This window comes from Xenia sp. Carnegie-2017, unplaced genomic scaffold (genome assembly GCF_021976095.1).
Source record: "Xenia sp. Carnegie-2017 unplaced genomic scaffold, XeniaSp_v1 HiC_scaffold_22, whole genome shotgun sequence".
Lineage (NCBI taxonomy): Eukaryota > Metazoa > Cnidaria > Anthozoa > Malacalcyonacea > Xeniidae > Xenia > Xenia sp. Carnegie-2017.
In genome coordinates, this window is record NW_025813485.1 from 13804620 (window position 1) to 13826100 (window position 21481).

The window sequence follows — 21481 nt, forward strand, 5'->3', positions numbered from 1 at the left end:
TAACTCGGCCTACACTTTTCGAATTCAACAAGCTTGATATATCTTTTAGTTTGGATAAGTATAAATTGGCAACTATCAAACAATTTACCAGGAAACTATGCTTTGAAATAGGATGGGGGTGTTTGTGTAAACATGATCAATCAAAATGAAGACGCTGAAAAAATTTCAAAACAAGAGTTTTAACAAAAATTGAGCGCGCGAAAAATCCTTTGTTGACGAAAGTTAAATCCATACAAGGTCATCGGGTGAACTTAATTGGCCATCGATTTTGCATATTAAAATCTTTTTTCGTGTGTTGACTATTTGTTCATTTTTCCTTGAAAGCTCTTAAAAAAAGAAATTACTGTCATCACTTGCACAAAGCTCTTGATTTTTTGAAGTCTTTGTTACAATAACAGGAGAAGTCTTTGTTACAATAGACATATCTTGATATCGGAAAACTATGTTTTTAGGTCTTTGCAGAGCATTGAAAAGCGCGAAGGCGAGATTGAAATCGAGGTAGGTAGTTATATGATGCAGTAGATGCATTTCCAATCTTTTTCTCACCAAAAATAAACAGGACAAACATGCTTTTCCATTTTTAAGGATGCAGTTTATGCTTCTCTGGAAAATGTTTTTTCTATCGCTAAGCCTGAGCAAGATTTAATGTAAGTATTTTAAAATACATTTTGAAAAGATTATCAGAAGATGCAATACTGAAAAAAATACCTAATTCTTTATTTCATAGAAACAGCGTCAGTCTTATTATCGACGACAAGAATGTTTACGTAAATATTTAACCTATTTATACAAATTTTATACAATACTTAACTTATCGTTGAAATTCCTGTTGTATTAAAAAAATTTCTAATTTAGAGTCAAGACGTTGCCAATAATCTTTCAATAGGAGAATGGTAAACTTTTCATGCGTATTTTACTTGACTACAAAAACTGGTTCAAATTTTCAGTCGAAGCTAAATTGAAGCTCTCAGTTGGCAAAAACAAAGAAGTTAAAGATATAATCTTTATATTTAGGCCATTTGGAAATTTCGCTGAAGTTCCATGTATGGCTATATCTGCCAACCAGGTGAATTACGATGTTTACACATTTAGTAATAAAATTTTGGTCATTACTTTCAAAATATTAAACACAAAATTGATTGAGAAAATAAATGTTACAATTACAGACTTCGCTCGAATTGTCCAATGGATCACCGTATTGGACACCACGTGAGAGCTCTAACTTTCAAGAGGAAAGGTAGGATCACATTTGTCTGCAATTACAATAACTAATTTACAACAATATGAAACTCAGAAACGTTTATACAGGCATGATGGAAAGTCAAAAACATTAGAAAATGTCGAAGATAAAGTTGATAAGGTAATTTCATTTATGCAGAATTGAAAGTAACAAGAAAAGCTTCCTCTCAAATTAAGATAGGCAATGAAATTTCTGGCTGTATATTTCCACAGACCAAGACGCAAGCCATATTTGATTGTTTAATTAAATCTATTGGAAGTTCTCACTTCAATGAAGAAGGGTAGGATATTTGAGTGGTTGCCTTACGGTTGCCAATATCATTGTGTAAAAAACATTTTTCTTGTTGCAGTTACCCAGTAATTGGTGATGTAGTTGTGAAACAACTATCGGATTTCGTGGATAAGAAAGATAACGTAAACGGCACTTAACCTTTATCCACTTCCATGGTTTTTAAATTGCGATAGAAAATAACGATTGGATGTATTTTATAGGAACATTCACAAGTCAAAATTGGAACAGATCAATTCATGCATCAAAGGTTTAAGTGACTTTTAAAGATACGCTCGTTTTATAAATCAGAGTACTAAATATTTCTTCGTTAACATAATTTAGTCAAGAGCAGGTGAAATCGCAAGTGAAGGTCGAATTCAATCCAATTGAAAGGTGTGTGCTCACTTGATTAACACTATACACTGTCAAATACCATCGTTCAACGTAATAGTGAACACGTAGTAATATTATAATATGCAATATTGAATAGCAATTCTTTCTTCACATCTTAAAAAGTCGATACTTTTGACGATTTTATACCAATTACATCTTAAAAAAATCTTAGATTTGTTCAACATGAAATAGAGATGATTTATCATGATTATAGTTACCAGCAAGCTCAAAAGAAAGAGAGCTCCATCACACCAACGTTAACAAAGTGCCACACTATCAAAGAGCAGATGGCTAAAAACACAAAAAAAGTGCAACGCATAGCCTCTGATACTGGTATACATAATTTTACTATTGTCTAAAAACTGTGATACTTTAAACAATAGAGAGCTCTATGCTTATAAATCAAAATCTTGCTCACTATAATATATAAATATATACAAAGTATTCTACTTTGTACTTAATAAGTGCAGTTCTACATTAAATGTGTTAATTTATTTATTAAATCATAATATATATTGCAATATTACCAAAATATTACAGTTAATTATCTTGTTTATAACTTAAGTTTGAGTCAACAAATGTCCTTTTTTGGAAATGCTTTATTTCATACCTTCTACATTGCAAAATCTCGAAAAAAAACACACTTTTATTTCCCTAAGTAAAAACACTATTTATACAACAATATGATACAGCTATTCATCGTTGCCATCTTCACCAGGAAGAAAAGTAACTCTAACACTTGATTTTAGTGTACGAGTACTACTACGATAAGGATGCTTGCCTTGGTTCTGGAGGATTCGGCTCCGTTTATAAGGGTTACGCAATCAGTGGATCCAAACAAATCCCTGTAAGTAATGTAGATTGTGACAGTTCATGATATATTAAGAATATATAGTCTGTACGTCTCATGCGCGAGTGATATATTTTAGGTAGCCGTCAAATTTTCAACATTTTCCCAAGTGCACGAATACTACATGGCAAGTTTCTCTTCGACTTTTTTATGTAGTCCGATTTTGTGGGTAGCTGAAGAATTACAATTAATTATTTGGCTCTTGCTTTTACATCTGATACACTGCTGAGATTTTCAATTGCCTTTCCTGTAAAATTATTTCATCCTAAGTTTCACCTCTTCCAATTTTTTCATTAGGATCCTCAACTGGGACGAATTCCTAGTGAAGTCTACTTCCTGAAGCAAATGCAGTTTCACAAGAATGTCATTAAATTTTACCACTACCAAAAAGTGTCGTCTGAACAGTTTGTTATCATCATGGAAAGATCCTTGAACAGTTCAGATCTTTTAAAACTACGAGCGGAAAATGGGGGGAAACTAAGCGAAGATGAAAGTAAATCGATCATTACAAAGCTCGTTCGTGTCATGAAAGCGATGGAAAAGAAAAACATCATGCATCGAGATTTGAAAATGGAAAACATTATCTATGATAAAGTTACGAACGATATAAAAATTATAGACTTTGGTTTGGCGTGTTTTTCTCCACCTGGGAAAATTTTCTTCAACTTTTCAGGTTAGCTCCATCTGCCATCATTCTATGATATGGAATGTCTCTACCCATAAACATTTGTGGGTTTAGGAAAGTCTATAGCTTCCGAGGTTCTTTGTCGGTAAAATTCCTTAAAGCAAGTGATTGCAATCAAAAATTTTAGCATATTCTATGAATCAGCTCTTCAAAAGTAGTTTTTACTGCCAGACGTTTGTCGATATCCAACGCTAAAATTATCATACACCTGTTTGAAACCGTTTGTTACGAAAAGCAAAAAAATTGACAAAATGCGTCTTTGTCTAGGTACTTTGAAAAATATCCCACCAGAGTTCTACAACGAAGGCGAATACCAATTGCGTAAAGAGGCGGTGCGATCTGTTGGAGTGATAGCTTATGAATTGATATGCGGTAAACCAGTGTATAATGAAAATTTGCATAGACATGAATGCACCGCAGGATTACCTGATTTTGACCAGGTTTCTGATGGTGAGTAACTCTAACCGTTGCACTGTTTGATCAACTAACACAAACAGCAAAATGATAACGGATTTACCACAATCCCTAAACTAAATCTGCAAATTTCGATCATTTCTCGACAGACCTAAGAGATCTTCTCCAGAAATTGTTTGCAATGGAATCAGAAAATCGTCCAGACATAAGAATGATCATCAAACATAGGTGGTAAGTCAAGGCAACACGAATTTCTCAAACATCTTTGATTCCAAAGCTGTTTGAAATCGACGTGAAAAACAAACTGAAATGAGATCGTGAAAACGAGAATTTCATTTTTCCATGTAGGTTCCGTACATCAAGCAAGTTCCAAAGATTTTTGCGTCGTGGCTTAAAATTGTTGAGAGGAATATCACCGTGCGGAACATCCAAACTTTAATGCAAACAAGGTATAAATACGACTGCATAACTTATACGATCGATCTTTCACTAAGGACACATACATCAGATCTGTACATTTGAAGTGTAACTTAGATGAGTAAGGCTTTGTTTCCGAATATACGGAGCTGATAAATTATAATGAAAAATATGCTTCGCTCTGGTCAACAATGGGCGCGCTTGCACCTTCGCTAGCCCATTTTAGAGCTTTTATCTATCTGTGACAATGCTTTACTCAATGAAAAGACTAAACATACAATAGTTTTATTTGAAATTAAATGAAGATACGATCTTCATTTGTACGATCTTCATTTGATACGATCATCAATTGCTTAAATTGTCCAGCAAAGTGCGAAGATCGTATCTTCATTTAATTTCAAACACCGCACTGCATATAACAATCTTTCATAGTTTCATTTGAGTCATACATATATGAACACATCGAACTGACTTCAATGTTCTAAAATTTTAGATCTTAACAATAAAAGCAACCACGAATGATATGATCAGAAATGACTTTAGCCTGGCAATGCACGTCTTTCAATCGCAGGAATTATGTCAACTTATGATTCGGGGCTTCCGAATCATTATTTGATAATTTTCATTCGGAAATAATTCTCTGAAATCGCTCGTATTTGCAGCACATTCCAAAGAAGTCTTTGGAGAGGATGCTGTGCGATGTTTTCGATTAGAAAACAGTTGCGGTACTACAATCAAAACAGTTGCTTGTAAGACGATCTTGTATATATATGTATATATTTTTAGTTTGTATATATATTTAAGTTAATATATCATAATTATTTTTATCGATTCTTAACTAATTTTGATGTTGCATATAAATGCACATACAATCAGTTCGTTAATAAATAATAAATAGTAATTATTTTTATAGTTTCTTAACAATATTTAACAAAAGAGCATTCTTCTTACGATTGTAATTCACCGCAGTTCACCAATGTATAATCATTATATTTTTATTGTAAAGCATAACAGATATATCCACGCTCTGGTATCGAGTCAGGGGTGAATCTTTCACTAATTACTATACATCAAAAAGGTAAAATTATTTAAACTTGTTCTTTTGGTTTTTCATAAGCTATATATTTAAAGTTAGACTTAATAAAAACAAAGCAGAAATGTGAACAACTCGGTCATTTAATGAATTATACTTCATTAATAACGAGATTAGTTATCACAGAGGAAGCACAAAGTAGTACAGGCACGCCACAGATTCAGCAAAAGACTTTGATGATTAACATAACAATCATATCATACGACCATGGTTTCCGAATAAAATTCTCAACGATATATACATTCAAAAAATTAATAAACTAAGCCGACAATTTCCACTGAGGCTTGATCGGAAATTCGATTTAATGGACGATGGTAAAAATCTTTATAAATTAAGTCAGTTAGCAATGCATGACGATGTTATAAAAAGCATAAAAGTCAAAACAAACCAAATGGATGTAATCTTCTCGGGTCATCTTGCTTTTGCCTTTAGCAGCCTATCTTTGTTATATTTATCAATTAACTCTGCCTGGACTTGGCGCGATGCTGGTAGATATTTGCAGTATTCCATCGTAAACTCTCCTTTGCCCTTCACAAGAAAAATAGTTTCATAAATGTAAAATCACGATATTTATGTACGTATATAGCTCATTTTCTTAACTTTCACTTTGATTTTATGTTTCATACCTGCGTTAGGGACCTTAACTCAGACGCGTAACCAAACATATCATTTAATGGTACCTGAATGCAAACATAATATTTTTGTTGACACAGATGCAGCTAGACCTTTAGGAGATAAAATAAATATAATATAATGAACCTCAGCGTATAAAGTAAAGTATCCTTCACTGCCGTCGGTTCCAGTAATAACGCAGTTTCGACGATTGAGACCCGCTATAACCGAACCCTAAAAGGAGAAATAAGTTTTTTGACTGATGTAACTGTGATTTGGATGTAGTGAATGATGGTATGCATTGCTAAGCGAGAGTCGAGTTGAAAAAGTGAAAGCTTCAAGAAATGAGATCTGATTAAAAATGGTGACAGTATTGGGAAACGAGAGACGGGTGAAGAAGGTGAAAGCGGTGAAAAGTGGAAACTAAGTAAAGAAGAGGACAGCATCAAGTAAAGACAGACACAACATCAAGAAATGAGAGACAAATGAAGAAGAACTTGAGAAGAACTCGAACAGCATTGAGAAGTGAAAGTCGCGTGAAGAAAGTGAAACTGATTGTGAACAATAATTGATAAAGAATTGTGGTCACTGATCTGCTATATAATACCTGAAACTCTACTGGAGCATTAACTTCAACACTCATCACTGGCTCCAAAATTACAGGAGAAGATGATGACATAGCTTTTTATGAAAAAACAAAAATTCCCGATGAAATACATCAAACTGCACAGTCAACTAGTTAATTGTCCAACACAGCGATGGAAATTACCTTGTCTCATTGCACCAATGGCAGCCATACGAAATGCAATATCACTCGAATCAACGGCATGAGCTGCACCTGTTTTTGGACGATCAATACGTACATAAACATTATCATAAAGTTTAAAATACTTCTCACAAGCGGATATTCTCGTTACGTACCATCAAGAAGGAGAAACTTAACGCCCGAAATCTTGTGGCCGGAATAATATCCCCTATCACATGCTTCATAGAAACCCTATAAACATACACCAATACTCGCTGGAAATATTGCAAACAAATGGACTACTTGATACACATCTCTATACAAACACACGATAAGCATAACCATATAAAACAATTGTGAATATTTCATATCACGACTATGAAACGTCCTACTCGCACCTTTTCAATGGACGGAATAAAATTTTTTGGAATATTCATTCCTATCGTTCCATCGTTGAATTCGACTTTTGTATATTCTTCCACTGGTAAAGGCTGAAAAAGACGGAAAATAGTCGATTCAACTTTGCAGTAAGTTATTTCAATTTTGATAAGTGAGAAAAAGAGTAGACGACGCAACTGACACTTCAAATGAATGGAAATCGGTTCATTCAAGAAGTGCAAGAGAAACAAAGACTTACCAGGAGTTGTCCAATCACACGACCATACTGACCAGAACCTCCACTTTGTTTCTTATGTATGTAATCAAACCTAAATTGTAATGTTTGCGTATTTAATGGTCGTGAAAATTGAAAATTTATCACTAATAAATCAAAAGATGAAACATAAAACAACGTCCTGGCGTATGCTATCACTACAAACGGGATAAATACGATGACAATTTTAAAACATTTCCGCGTTTTGCGCGAGATGAACAGAAGAATAAAACAGAAACTATCAATTCTTTGGCCTATAAAGATTTCGCTGCATAAAAAAGACCGAAAGAACCGACTTTTTCGATTGACCGCACAGCTCTACAACCAATGACAATAAAGCATTGCAAACAATACAATGAAACGCTTGCTCATTAACACGAATGACACAAGCCGACCAAAGAAAATAACACATAACTAATGACTCTCATACTTTTAAACACTTGAGAATCACACGTACATGGCCCCATTGAGAACAGCACTTTCCTGACAGCCAATCAAAGCGAAACATGCTGAGTAGCTGACCAATGAGTGTGGGCATAAATATCCTGCCCACAGAGATCCTTTCAATATTGTGTAAACACTACACCCAACCTATACTTTAGTATTTATCTTATACATGTATAAGAACAGCACTTCAACTTACTCAATAGAACTGTCAATTGTTTCACGGAAAGCAACTTTAGGTTTACCAGATATCACAGGACAGTTATATTCTGTTTTCATTCGCTAAAGAATTTCACCAAATATGTTACACACATAGCGCATGTGAATTAAACACGCTAGGGAAAATCATCATGCATGTATTTTTTCATGATTGAAATACTGACTTTCTACATCTGAATGCAATGTATACAAAACTATACCTAACATACAATGATACTAAGAACAAATTTTTTTTATTTTTCATTAATACCTCTGTGTATATTTCCAAATGCAGCTCCCCCATTCCAGATATGATAGTCTTGATGACCAAGAAGAAAAGACAATAAAGTAGTACATTGGTTTTTTTTGCAGCCAGTCGGCAGTTAACACTGCGCGGTCTTAAGGCGTAGGGCGAACTAGCTGCGCTAATGCCTTACTTTTTTTCATTCAAAAATGTTCAGAAATTCCGCTCTAAAATATGGCAAAATGGTACGAGAGAAATTTAAATTTCATGCTTTTCTTTGGTTGCATGCAGTTAGCTTCAGGCATTTGCAGGTAGCACAGCTACCTTAGATCCCAATAATTGACACTCGTGCTCTCACTAAATACACACAAAGCACATCTTTAATTAAGTACTTCAGTATTGTTTCAACATCAATACATACATAGCAAGAAACTATCCATACCTCTTTGCTTTCATCGTCAAAATGAACTCTAAATGTCGGATCTTCTTTTGTAAATCGGTTTACAGCTTTGGAAAATGAATCCAAATCATTCTATATGGGATATGAAATGCGCGAGTCGTCACAAAAACCGAATATAAAAAAGTACATGAGTTAAGAAAAAACTTATAATGCCTTGAAGAGCATGTTTCCTATGGTGAATGACAACTATAGCCTAGGCTCGTTCTGAAAAGAACTGTTTAAACTCAATGTTATAAAATATATCAAAAAAAGCCATCTTTTTGTAACTACATGAAAATGAAAACTCTCTGCTAAAACTCAATGCAATAAAAAATATATAAAAAGCCATCTTTTTGTAGCTACATGAAAATGACCGGGTATACACGAGTTAACTAACCTTGTTCTTGGCTTCAACAGCAAGGGATATTACAGGATCAGGTACAAAAATTGGTTCCTATAGAAGTAAAACGATGTTCTCTAACATAAAACGCGAAGAACTTTAAAAGTAGAACATAAATAACAGAATACAAATTACAGTGAAAGAGAGTATTGTTTGTAAAAACATCGACGTTCTATTACCATAGATAATTTAGGAGCTCCTTCAACAGTAAATGTATCCCCTGAGGCACAATCAACTCCGAACAAAGCACATATATCACCTGCGCGTACTTCAGTAACATCCTGAAGATTTCACGACAAAGTTAATCCAAATTCATTAATGGGGGCTAGCTACGTAAGGGTATAAGGATTAGGTTGAGTTGACAATTAAATATCATGATAAAATCTTTAGCAATATTTCCTTTCGTAACTAAAGGGTCGGATAGAACGAAAACTTTGCAATTGATGTCACGTTTTTATTGACGAGAATTCTTAAAATGACAGTGGACTTTCTATGACAGAAAAGTCTCTTTTTGTTCTCAGGTTATTGAAGTGACGTCACATTGCATAATATAGAAATTCAAGTATCAAGAATATTTGCTAATATGTTGGTTCAAACGAAGTGTTAATGGTATAAAATCCGGCTTAAATATTTCATCGAAAATTTATAAGGAAAAGTAAAGGATTTTCATAAAATTGGAGCTTTTTATTGCCTTTGAAATATGACACAACCAGTCAAGTCACAAAAACTTCAATATCTTAAGATTGAAAAGAGATGTGAATAAAGTGTTTTCGAAAGTACACTGTAACTTTAAGTATTCCGATCGCAAAGTTATTTCAATAGCACAATTCTCATTTTACTGGCCAAAGCTTTAAAACATTACGTTGTTGGTGGAGGAAGACATTTATTTAAATGTATCAAGTACCTCCATCACATCACTGTGCATTTTGACAATCCTTGGCACTCGAACACGTTTTTCTGTTCTTGTGTTAAATATGAAAGTTCCCTTCTTTAGAAGGCCTTGATAAACTCGAACGTATGTTAACTGACCGTATTTGCCAGCCTTGAATATCATAAAAAAATTTATATATATATGTATACAAAATACACACTTATCATTTTATCGACGTCAAAAATATTACCTCAAGTTTGAAAGCCAACCCAACGAATGGACTGGATTCATTACCTGAAGAATCCATCAACACTTTGTTCTCACTAAGATGCAAAGTAAAAACTGAAAACTGAAAACTTCATTCAAATGCAACAAAGTCTTGATATTACACGTATTTCTTGTAAGCATAAAATGACAACGTTATAACCGCGAGAACATCATACAAATTCAGTTGCAAGTCATTAAAATGCTTTGATTATCAAAATGGCATTGTTTACCTAACTAATTTCTTTCAGACTTACAACAATCTTTAGGCCGGACCGTGAAGTTTCATTTCTCCAATATGATATATTATGATATAATTAAATAATCGCAAAAAGAATAAAAAAGCATGAATCTAATACCTGATCTACTCTAAGGTCGATCTAAGGACACAATGAAAAGCAAAAACTTACTCATCTGATTTCAATGCGAAGTTCTCAACATCCAAAGGGCTTGGCAAATAATCCAAAACAGCGTCAAGTAAAGGCTTTATAAAATGATGGACAAATAGTATGAGGCAAATCAAACAATGAGCTGCATTCAACTTTTTATCTTGTAATAATGTAGCTTTATTAATTCAAGTGAATGGCATGTATTAAGATGAACAATAACTGCACAACCGGGTATACAGAACGTGTGAGTTCAAATATAGTCTGATTCACATGTTTTTCATCAGTATGCACTTAATTAACATTTCAGAACTAATACTGAGTATTTCTTCATTGTCCGCCATGTTGAAAGAAAATCCAATATAGTGTGATTATTGGATTTATCTTTGAAGTCACCTCCAACATGGCCGACTTCACGTCACATGAGAACACACCATAATATAACATTTATTCTTTGTAATTTTTGCAAGTGCTCACAGAACATCGAAGAGCTATCAAACAATTAAATGTAAACGTACTTGAACACCTTTATTCTTAAGTGCGGATCCAACAAAAACCGGAGTAAATGATCTTTTGACGGTTGCGCGACGAATGGCAGCCTGGAAACGAATTGCAATTATTTAACAGTTGTACGTACAATGTTCAAATGCAGGTAAAAAATATTGAAATGAAGATTAACAAGCGAATTTTTTTTTCGTACGGTAATATAAAATTTTGTTACATGTTTGTAGATATAGATCGTCCAGGTTGGTATAGTCCTGCGAAGGACTGTTTTTGTTGTTGTTAACTGACGTTTCGACAACCTTAGCGGTAATCATCTTCAGAGTCAAATGACTAGTCAACAACAACAAAAACAGTCCTTCTCAGGACTATACCATCCTGGACGATCTACATCTACAAACATGTAACGATAGTCCCGGGTTCAAACCATTTACTTTATAAAATTTTGTATACCTTTAGCTGCTCGTCAGTTGGTGGAATTTCCTCAAGAAATAATTCACCCAAACAGTCGTCGACATTAGCAACCGCCTCTGTAAACAAACTAAAAGAGATGAGACCCTTAAGTCAATCAAACAAAAAGTCAAATGAATATCACAATAGTAAAAAAGATACAAATCTCGTGTACAGGTGTATGTAAAATAAGGAAATATAAACTGTATTATGCTGTAATTACTAAAATTACCAGTTAAACACAATAATTAATAATTACGATACAATACGATGCAATGTTTAAAAACAATTAAAAATGAACAAGCTCCGAGCATTCCTCTCTACACTGTACACTACGCACAAGGATATTTGTTCAAGGATTTTTTCACCCTCATTGATATTTGACAATCATGTATTGCAAATCTAATCCATACCACCATATGGGAAAAACGACAAACGAAACTAGTCGTTGTGTGCCTAACCTATCAATTCATCTCGTCTTGCTTCAACTTCATCGACCATATCATTAGGTATTACATCCTCACGTATATCACTCCTACAAATAAGTAAGAGCTAGTTGAAAGATGACCAATCATTTTAACCAATGGCGAAGCAAACCCGATTTCTTACTCCTGCAATGTAAATACTTTTGTGTTCATTTGTTCTGCAAACACAATGTACGTATGAGATCAATTTTCAAAAGAAATGAATTATTATTTGTCGAAAATTTCGAAAGCAGTGGTAAAATCCCAGAATGGCTTTGTCACTGTCAACAGAGCACATATTGTGATTTTCTTTCTGCATAGAAATCTGCAGAAAGTTAAACTCAGTTTTCAAAAATTATTGACTTGAGCAAGCAATCTAGCTTTAATATCATTAGAAAAACCCTAACAAAATTTTTCGACTTTGAATTTCTATTCTTTCTTATCGACTTTGAATTTCTATTATTTTTATTCATACTCATAAAGATTGCCCTATGGTACCATACGCGTGGTAATAGTTATGATAGATGGCAATATGTCTTATTACCCAAAGTCACCATCAAAGTATAACGCCTTTCTTCTTATGATATCTATAATTCCATTATGATCTCGCTCTAGACCAATTGGGAGCTGTAAAAACGCCGCGTTGTGATTCAATTTGGCCCTTGAAGATGAAACAGAATAATTTCTAATAATAACTATTGTAGTCATAGAAAAATGAAATTTAATACGACAAAAACTGTAATACGTGTGTCAAATTCTGATTGGCTACATCACTGTCCATAAGGACGTTGGTGATAGCCTTGGTAGAAAGATTTGGTGACGGAATCAGCTAATCGCGTTTACGTTAACAATTATCATATAACGAATATACGTTTTTAAATAGAATTACGGTAATAAATCAAAATATCAAATATATAAGTATGAACAATCACTTTGATGGTTGAGCACAAAAATCAGTTTACAAATAGCACGTGACTAGTGAAAATTAATTACCTCATTTGACTAATCACTTTGTTATGATTCGCACCCATTCTTGACAAAAAGACTGGACGTCATTTATGGTACAGTTATCGCAAAGCAACATGTAACAGCAAGAATTGTATGGTAGTTAAAGAAGCTAGAGGCATGTGACCAACACACATGTAGGTTACCTGTCCAATTTATTTATAAACGCAATGCATGGAACACTGTATCTTTTCATTTGACGGTTGACAGTTAAAGTTTGGCTCTAGGAAAAATTCATTCCAAAGTTATTTGGAGCAAAACAGAAATTTGATTCTGACAAATTATATGCACATGTGACTTAGATCTTCGCGATTGAGTTCAAACACAGTGCCATTTAAGACTGTTGTCATGGAGAAAATATCTTGCTCACTCGCAGTTTAAAAGAAATTAAACTTGTCTCTAAACACTGTTAGCTTCTCATCTCAATGGTAGAACGGTGGACTAGTGCGGAGTTGCAAAATTCAATTTCAAGTCACTATTAGTCTATATTTTTCATGAGCAAATTACCTATGGAAAGTTCATGATTGTAACATTAGCAAAATGGAAAGAAGAAAAGAAATTTAAATATCATTGTACGTTTTAAGGCTTACAAGAGATATGAGAAAACTTAAAATTTTGATAATCATCAAAATCTTCATATGCGGGTCCAGCATTACACAAAATTAAAGCTCCTCAATTTTAAATTCAAAACATCTTAAGAACACTATTGGTTTTGAATTTCTCAAGAGCAAAATATTCATGCTTATAAAATGTTGCATGAATCAATGATAAGCATTTGACTAACAGTAAACAAAGCAGTTTGACCAAATAGCCATGTACTCAGAGAATACATTCAGACTTTCATTAACTTTTTAGTTTACAATGCTAGACCAATAACAATGCAAAAACTATCTGTGTTGCACATGCGCACCTGTACACCTCCAACTCCACATAATACTAAGATAGCTCCATCAAGAACACGCAAGGCTCTTTCAACCTCAACAGTGAAATCTACATGACCTAGTTGATAAATGTATGAATTAATAAAATCAAAAATATTAGTAACAACACAGTAAACACTTCATGAAACAATTATTCAGGCTAGCTGTGAGTCATCTTATTGCAAGCGGCTATATGCCCATTATACGACCTTCATATACCTATAAATCTAGCTGTGCAACCACCTAAATATAAATTAATTTACTAATAACTGATAGTGCTTCAAAGTGAAATAAATTATGCACATGCAAAAATGTCATCTTAGAAACAGTTAGACTGCATAATACCAAGGTAGCTAGGAAAGTTTAAAATACCTGGTGTATCAATGATATTTACATTGTGATCTTTCCATTCAGCAAAAGTGGCTGCAGACTAAAAACATGGAAATTGGACAGGTTCATTCTCAAGTTTTTTGACATATCATCAGATCACTTCATTTAATGCTTGTAAACTGTAGACATTTTGTAAACTGAAAACTTTTTACCTGAATTGTAATCCCTCTTTGACGTTCCAAGTCCATTGAATCCATTGTTGCTCCTACATTATCTTTTCCCTTGACCTGCAATATTCGGAAATGAAGATTGGTAGCTGAGTAAATAATAATAATGTTAATACTATAATAATAAAATACTTTATCTTATCAATGTACAACAAATCATATACTTCATGCATCGTCTTTATTCTGCCAGTATAATATAGAACTCTTTCAGTAAGCGTAGTTTTCCCAGAATCAATATGAGCCGAGATTCCAATATTACGGATCCATTCAATGTCATTCTAGGATCAATTTAAAAAGGCATGATGTTAATTGTTTTAGATGACATTAACTTTTCATTTTTCACCTATCAGGCAATTCAAGGCATCATTGTCTGATAGTAAAAATTTTATAGCAAATGTTTCTAACAAATCATTGTTTGTTTAGCATTGGAGTTATATGATGATAACAAATATTGAAGTTTTTCATGATATTTTACAATTTCAAATTCCCAAAAGCATCTTCTTCAATATTACCTAGTTAAAAGACTTCTAATAAATACTTTGAATATTGAAACATACTGAAATTTTGCCAAACTTTAATAATTATTAATCAACAAACTTTAGTGCACCATAAAAATATAAACATGAATACCTTTTTGTAATCAGATAGAAATCTTGTAAGCCACTTGACCAGTTTTTGTATAGGATAAGTTGATGGCTAAATAAGACACATAGAAGAACATTTAGGGGTAATTTGCAAGTTTTGATAATGAAATTGAGCATTTGCTTTGAAAGAAATGAGGGACTAGAATAATGGGCCTTATTTAAAACATGCTTGTAAGCTCTGTATACTCACATTAACAGTTATGAGAATATAATGTAGCTAACAAGGTTGGAAGGCCATTAATACATGAAAATCAATAAATTCTAATGGTAGCACGTCTTATGTACTAGTCTGTCGACTTCGTTGCTACAGACATGGAAAGAAAAATACAATGCTTATATACTCCCACATCTCACAAGTAACAACTCAACTTCAACTTTAAGGTGCTATAAATATTAATTTATGATTCTTCAATCTTCCAAATGCCGTTCACCTACCAATGATTTTAAGTGATGAATATTGTTCTTTCTAGTTTGACAGTACGTATAGAGACGAAACATAATGAAACCGAAGCCCACAAAATTTGTGTGTTGACTATTGACTATGTTTGTATAATTACGATTATGCAATTTATTCGTTCATTATTTTGATTACTCACCTCACGTGTAGAAAACCGCTGAGCAACTTTAAAAGAGGTGGAAAACGGAACACGTGACCATTGAGGGTTGTCAACATCACAACATGACATTTCAAGCTCGAGTCTCAAGATTTTAAGTCTTTTTCAAAGCAGCAGATCAGCAGATTGATAGTAAAGTAAAACAAACACGTCAAGTCTAACCCCCGTTCCACTAACAATCAATAATTTAAAATAGGCAAAATTTCTCATTTCCCCGACCAAGTTCTACAACAAAAACATTACACATTTCTGTTACGTGTTTGAGTAACGTTAAACATGTTGAACCAAGTCCTGGCTTAGTAATTCTGTACGCAGCCATTCCAGTGTAGTTCTTTTAGAACTATTGGGTTAATGTTCTGGTGCTAAACAGTTCTTTTTAACTATTACGTTATTATTTTGACCATTCACCATGGTATTTGCCATTTTTAGATTAGTCACAACGACAAAGTCTCTATTTTACTATACAAAAAAGTTGTTTACTAAGTGAAAGTTTATAAAAATTAAAGCAGATAAAACTTAGTGTGAGCAGTAATTTGCTTAATATTCTCATAAATTTTCGGTAAGAGCGAGTGCATACTTATTAAGTGAAAGTTTGTGAAAAATTACGACATAGTTAAAATTGGGCAGGTAGTATTACTCGTGCTCTGGAGGGGCACGAGCAGGACACGAGTTGAGGTTTCGGCTTGTGGTGTGGAGAAATCGATTTTGTTGACCCACAATGCATTGCGCTTTCACAATTCCTCTTTTTAATTCTAATAGGACTATAGTAAACCAAAATCATCATCAAAAATTTATCTAAGTTAGTTTTGAATGTTTTGATTGATACTGTATCATAACCAGGCATGAGTTAAAACTGTTTGACATTGTAATCTGTAGCAAAAAAATACTATTTCTAAATCCTAAAGAATATCATATCTCTATACTCTAAGTCAGTGAACAAAACTTCTTTTATCACGATGCTTAGCACGGGATAATGTTCTAGCTTTTGACGCCCGGTTGTTAAACGTTTTCTAAAAAAAGACATTGACTTAAAAATTTAATTTGCTCGCAAATGAAAAAGTATTTGAATAAATTTTTTTCTGCACTATATTAGATTCCCTTCTTCTACAATTTTACTAACAGTTGCAGACAATAATCCCAAACATCTAACATCTCGAAGAACAAATTCTTTACTAAAAGAAATAGTCAGTGCGCTAAGAAATCATAGAAAAAATGGTGGGATAAAGCTAATAGTTATTCTATACTGTACCATAAAAAATTTACACATCAATTTTTCTTTTCTACTTACTCTTTGATCCTTCGAGGGCTTTTCTACCGCTTTTGTATCGAGTTGTACAGGTCCCAGGTCAAAAACGTCTCGTAATAATAAGTTCTCCTAAAATAGGCACACAGTTTGACAGTATAAGTTCCGGCAATAGATGGTTAGGTATAATGTAATGACAGACCTTATAGAAATATCCTTAAACAAACAAAATATACATTATACATGGTGTACGAATCTTCCAAAGTACTAGCTTCAATGTTGGCATTATACGTGCATATTCACTGTACACACGATACTTATGTTTCCAAAATCTGCAATTTAGCTATTGCTACCTTCAAATGTAAATTTATTCCAGGCCCAAGAAGATCTTTAAATGCAGCATATTGTCTTCTTTGTGTCCAAGTAACGAGATTCATTGTCTCGTTACCAAATTTTACAATCTCTTCGGGCACAACGCCATCCTAATTTGGAATGAAGGCAAGCTGATTTTACATCTTCCCAGTTATACTTTTGTGTACAGTTGTATTTTTTAATCAAACTTTGATGTGTAATTTTGCTATCCTTATGCAGAATCTGAAAGCCAATACACAGATTTATGTTCAACTTTAGGTAAAAGTTCTGACGATATAGTTAGAAAACGAATTAAGCAGAGCTGTAGACAGGTTGATAATTGTGCGGGGGGGGGGCTAATATTCATACATGCATGCATGTTATATCAACAACTACTGATTTCAAAAATACAGAGTCTATACAAAAGTAGACAAAATGCCTACAATGATAATACGGCATAACATGCAGATATGAATAAACATCTCTTTCTGAAGTCGATTTACGTCTTTGGAAGTCTTAAGTGCAAGATTATCAATAGACGCACCTCAATGGTACCCAATATGTCCCTAAACGTCGATCTTTGTTGGCGACGATCTTTCTTAGCTCGATGTTTTGTACCGTCTGTTGCGAGATCTTTGAGAATGTCTAATGAACCAAATTGCTGTGGTTCAAAGTCTTCAATTTTCTCTCGGCCTACTTCACAAATAAGTGCAAACACTTCACCCGCGGCAATTCGTAAGTTGACGTCATCGCTGTTCATCAACTTGAGTATTCTTCGACATTGCCTGTTACAAAACATACATTCATGTAAGATTATTAAATTTTGCCAATACCTTCTAGTCACGAGATCTCTTTTCTGAAGTATAAAACAGTTAATTCATCAAGTCGATTTATTGATAGGATTTGATCATTTGGATCAAGGGTCCATAAAATTCAAGATGTTCCGTAATCAGATCAAGTTCAAAAAAATACTTAGCAAAAAATGTAAGTTGCAAAAAAATGTGTCAAAACTTTTGTTACCCTGCTTGCAGCTTGAATTCCCTTCATTAAGAAAGGAAATTCAGACTGCAAGCAGGCCAGTCTTTTGTGCATTTTGAAATTTAAGAATAATATGGAATGTTAAAAAATAACTTGAACTCGTATGTTTCATATTACAAAATGCATATGTATATTGTTTTATAACATATCAATTCTCAAGGTCTTACACACCAAAAGATTTACACTAACTTTTTAACACATTCCTCAACCAAACTCTCAGGAGCTACAGACAAGAGAAGAGCCCAAGAAAACAAGCACTCGCAAAACAAAGTTGATAATGCAGCCGAGTGAGCTGAAGAAAACACCTTTTGAAGAGCGTTGAGACAATTAACAATATCCTAAGGTAATAAAAATCTAAATGTTAAACATTAAACAAATAAGAAATAACAGAAACATTTTAAAGGTCGAGTTGAATTTTGTGATGTAACATTAATGGGTCATTTGTCTGAAAATTCTCAAACCTCATGTTCTTCTGAAGCAAGAAAACAGCATAAAGCCAAAGCATTTGCACACTAGAAATACAATTTAGACAATACTATTTATTAAATGTGCAAGCCCATGTTAAAATTCAAAATTCATATGTAGCTACAAGCACAGGTGAAGCAAATGGAAAATAGAATGAAATTACAATTTAATGTTAAATTGATGTTAATGAGTTAATATAAATCTCACTTACACTTGTTCGTGCAGAAACTTTGGCAGTTGGATCTTGTAAAGTTGCTAACAAAAGTGACTTAAGAGATTGAAAAATTTGCTTGCTTTCTGAGCCATACCCCAGTTGAATACACAAAAGCACTGCCAAGGGACCTGCACACACCTGGTCTTCAGCCTGACCTATTGATGAATTGAAATATTATTTGCTTGATATTATTAACATGTTAAAAGATGAAAACACAATTAATCACACAAATGGGTCACTGCAAACCTCTCTTCAATGATTTTTCAATGATATCAAGTATCGTGTCTTTCCTACAGTTGGAGTTAAAAGCTTTTTAGCGAAAAATATAAAACTGTAAAGATTAAAGATAAATACCTTTCCGCGACAAGGTCAAATATGCGGTGGCTTGCAAACGTCCCTCGCATAGCTTTCATAGATGCCTGACGTAGCTTAGCACTACAATGTTAATAATAAATGCAAAATTAAGATAAAACTAAATTTTCATATCAAAGGTTTTATGTGTATCTAAGGGATGTGAAAATAATAAAATATGACAAAAATATTTTATTATTTGTCAGAAGATTCTTACATAAACAAACATCTAAAAATTCTCTATATAGTGGTTTTGATAATTTCACCTAAGCAAACAAGTCAATTCTATTTACAACAACAATAAAAACGTGAAATTATGAAATAAATTGAGAATTTTGAGTTAACCCAGAAATCAAACAAACATCATATTCTTTGCATACATACTTCTTGTCAGTGGCATTCTCAATGTTTTCTTCCAAAATTGATTCAAAGTTTGTTTCCACCTCTTCCACATCAGTACCTAAATAACATAAATGGTAGAGCTGAAATGACTGAGAGCACATACTATTTATCCTTCTACATATGCTTTTCTAGCTTTCCTCTCATTGGCAGGTTTCTTTATTCAAATTGTGTACACAGAGTCATCTAAGTTTGTGTAGAATTGTAATTTGATCAACTATACTGAAGATGTTCATTATATAAATAATATTTTTCTCATCAACGACAAATTTCAGACAGTTGTTTTTGTTGTGTTACATAGTAAAGTATTCAACTTATCCTCATAGTTCATTTACCTGCTGTATGTAAGGCTACAAAACCTTTCATAATTTTGTTTTTTTTTTGTACTGTAGCAAAATGATGAAAAAGGGTTTTACTTTATACAATTGCGTTGTCAGGTTGGGACTGTAAAAAAGCCTTCAAATTTCCAAGCACCCAAAGATATCAAAAAAATCTTACCATCCGTGCTTTCCAAATCATCAGTGTGATTACTTAGTGTTTCAAGTGTCTCTTGACTTGATGCAACACTGTGTGTTTCATGATGGTCATCAAACCCTTCCTCAACTCCTTTCCCTGCAAACAAGAGTGTATTATACTAAGCACAGTAATAAGGAATATCATATATATTATAGAGCTTCTTATTTTTGAAGTAACAAAACAACAATTTCAATACAAGATGTTGGCAGCTATTGTGACAAAAATTGCTACTGCGACAAATTTTTCCAAAGAAAGCAAATGGCCACGTACTAAAACCTCACTAATCTCTTTGCCGACTGCCGTTAATTCTTAATCCACATTATAACTTCAACCATACATATTCTCGAACATCTCTACTACTTCAAACTTACTAAATAAATGCATAAAAACCTGTACACAACATCATGTTTCACATACGCATACATAAATGGTAGTTATACATCTTGCAATAACGCTATTCAGTTATTCTTTGCTTTTATTGCATTGTTTCTCGTACATTTTAGCCGGACTAAGTGCTACAAAAAGGCAGACTAGCCAACGAGTAAAATTATAAGCAATACAAGTTGTTGATAAACAATGATATCCATTTGCCATTCGAAAAGTCTTCAAACACTATCCGAAATGCCAGAATGAAACCATAATGAAACGTATTCAAATAAAATACTTGTTGTAAAACAATAATTCATCTCGTTTAGAACGCAGGCTAGCCCCATTCTCAGTATAAAAATATCCCTTTTAAAGTTACCTCACACATTTAATTTCTTAAAACAAAATAATACCTTTATTCTTCGTTCCTCTCTTTCGACCTTTAGGCATGGCAGAGATTTTGATCACTGATAAACTGAATGCCTGTATCAATGAAAATCTTCAATGGCGGACTCTACAAAGTTGTGTGTAGAAAGACGTAGGAGTCTGTTCAATTTCCTAATTTCAAGTCTTTGTTTCCAATAACATAAAACACTTTTCTATTTTTCTTTTTCGTTTCCAAACAAATGGACAGTACGACAAATAAAAAAATTCAAATTTTCGGAGATGCATTGAGTAGATCGTTGTTTGCTTTAAGAAACCCAACTTGTGGGAAGGTTACATCGCCGATAGATAAATTGCTGTTCACATGCGCCCTGCGTGCATT

General features: G+C 33.4%; 3 protein-coding genes across 4 annotated transcripts; 1 reads left to right on the forward strand and 2 right to left on the reverse strand.

The window, feature by feature from the left end:
• The first annotated feature begins 442 nt into the window (after positions 1 to 442).
• LOC124445169 (serine/threonine-protein kinase pim-2-like) lies at positions 443 to 4291 on the forward strand. The gene is made up of 14 exons (XM_046995876.1): positions 443 to 498; positions 1015 to 1066; positions 1167 to 1237; positions 1309 to 1360; positions 1453 to 1520; positions 1590 to 1653; positions 1732 to 1778; positions 1853 to 1903; positions 2118 to 2236; positions 2653 to 2750; positions 3051 to 3426; positions 3706 to 3888; positions 4002 to 4083; positions 4201 to 4291. Exons 1-14 carry the CDS (start codon positions 443 to 445, stop codon positions 4289 to 4291), a joined length of 1410 nt encoding a protein of 469 aa, XP_046851832.1.
• Positions 2329 to 15739, reverse strand: LOC124447427 (elongation factor G, mitochondrial-like). Of its 2 annotated transcripts, XM_046998351.1 has the most exons (29): positions 15594 to 15739; positions 15145 to 15210; positions 14679 to 14792; positions 14500 to 14574; positions 14330 to 14387; positions 13948 to 14036; positions 13184 to 13260; positions 13026 to 13064; positions 12577 to 12693; positions 12030 to 12103; positions 11572 to 11648; positions 11136 to 11216; positions 10642 to 10715; positions 10218 to 10290; positions 10001 to 10138; positions 9276 to 9377; positions 9094 to 9150; positions 8700 to 8789; positions 8285 to 8332; positions 8015 to 8097; positions 7357 to 7426; positions 7118 to 7210; positions 6896 to 6971; positions 6744 to 6812; positions 6582 to 6655; positions 6122 to 6208; positions 5989 to 6042; positions 5751 to 5890; positions 2329 to 2748 (listed from the first exon to the last, which is right to left on the reverse strand). In XM_046998351.1, the coding sequence occupies exons 1-28, from the start codon at positions 15654 to 15656 to the stop codon at positions 5774 to 5776; spliced, it is 2235 nt and encodes a 744-aa protein (XP_046854307.1). In that variant the 5' UTR covers positions 15657 to 15739; the 3' UTR covers positions 2329 to 2748; positions 5751 to 5773. The 2 variants fall into 2 exon arrangements, with proteins under 2 accessions (XP_046854307.1, XP_046854306.1); XM_046998350.1 differs by lacking the exon at positions 2329 to 2748 and having other exon boundaries at positions 5430 to 5890.
• Positions 15740 to 16495: 756 nt separating this feature from the next.
• On the reverse strand, positions 16496 to 21460 carry LOC124447428 (interferon-related developmental regulator 2-like). Its single transcript, XM_046998352.1, has 12 exons — positions 21129 to 21460; positions 20332 to 20445; positions 19819 to 19894; positions 19438 to 19518; positions 19330 to 19373; positions 19081 to 19238; positions 18866 to 18916; positions 18594 to 18742; positions 17911 to 18151; positions 17369 to 17497; positions 17061 to 17147; positions 16496 to 16782 (listed from the first exon to the last, which is right to left on the reverse strand). Exons 1-12 carry the CDS (start codon positions 21163 to 21165, stop codon positions 16702 to 16704), a joined length of 1248 nt encoding a protein of 415 aa, XP_046854308.1. The 5' UTR covers positions 21166 to 21460; the 3' UTR covers positions 16496 to 16701.
• Between the last annotated feature and the right edge of the window lie 21 nt (positions 21461 to 21481).

What these genes read in the sequence shown, in the direction of transcription:
- LOC124447427 (XM_046998351.1), bottom strand. Translation starts at nt 15,656, where the DNA reads ATGTTTCGTCTCTATACGTACTGTCAAACTAGAAAGAACAATATTCAT. An exon ending in AAAGAGGGATTACAATTCAG is followed by an intron (nt 14,388 to 14,499) that starts GTAAAAAGTTTT and finishes CCATGTTTTTAG; the next exon opens with TCTGCAGCCACTTTTGCTGA. An exon ending in TTCGCATTGAAATCAGATGA is followed by an intron (nt 10,291 to 10,641) that starts GTAAGTTTTTGC and finishes TTTGCATCTTAG; the next exon opens with TGAGAACAAAGTGTTGATGG.
- LOC124447428 (XM_046998352.1), bottom strand. Translation starts at nt 21,165, where the DNA reads ATGCCTAAAGGTCGAAAGAGAGGAACGAAGAATAAAG. An exon ending in TGATTTGGAAAGCACGGATG is followed by an intron (nt 19,895 to 20,331) that starts GTAAGATTTTTT and finishes TATGTTATTTAG; the next exon opens with GTACTGATGTGGAAGAGGTG. An exon ending in TTGCTTCAGAAGAACATGAG is followed by an intron (nt 18,743 to 18,865) that starts GTTTGAGAATTT and finishes TTATTACCTTAG; the next exon opens with GATATTGTTAATTGTCTCAA.
- LOC124445169 (XM_046995876.1), top strand. Translation starts at nt 443, where the DNA reads ATGTTTTTAGGTCTTTGCAGAGCATTGAAAAGCGCGAAGGCGAGATTG. An exon ending in TGGCTATATCTGCCAACCAG is followed by an intron (nt 1,067 to 1,166) that starts GTGAATTACGAT and finishes TTACAATTACAG; the next exon opens with ACTTCGCTCGAATTGTCCAA. An exon ending in TCTCACTTCAATGAAGAAGG is followed by an intron (nt 1,521 to 1,589) that starts GTAGGATATTTG and finishes TTCTTGTTGCAG; the next exon opens with TTACCCAGTAATTGGTGATG.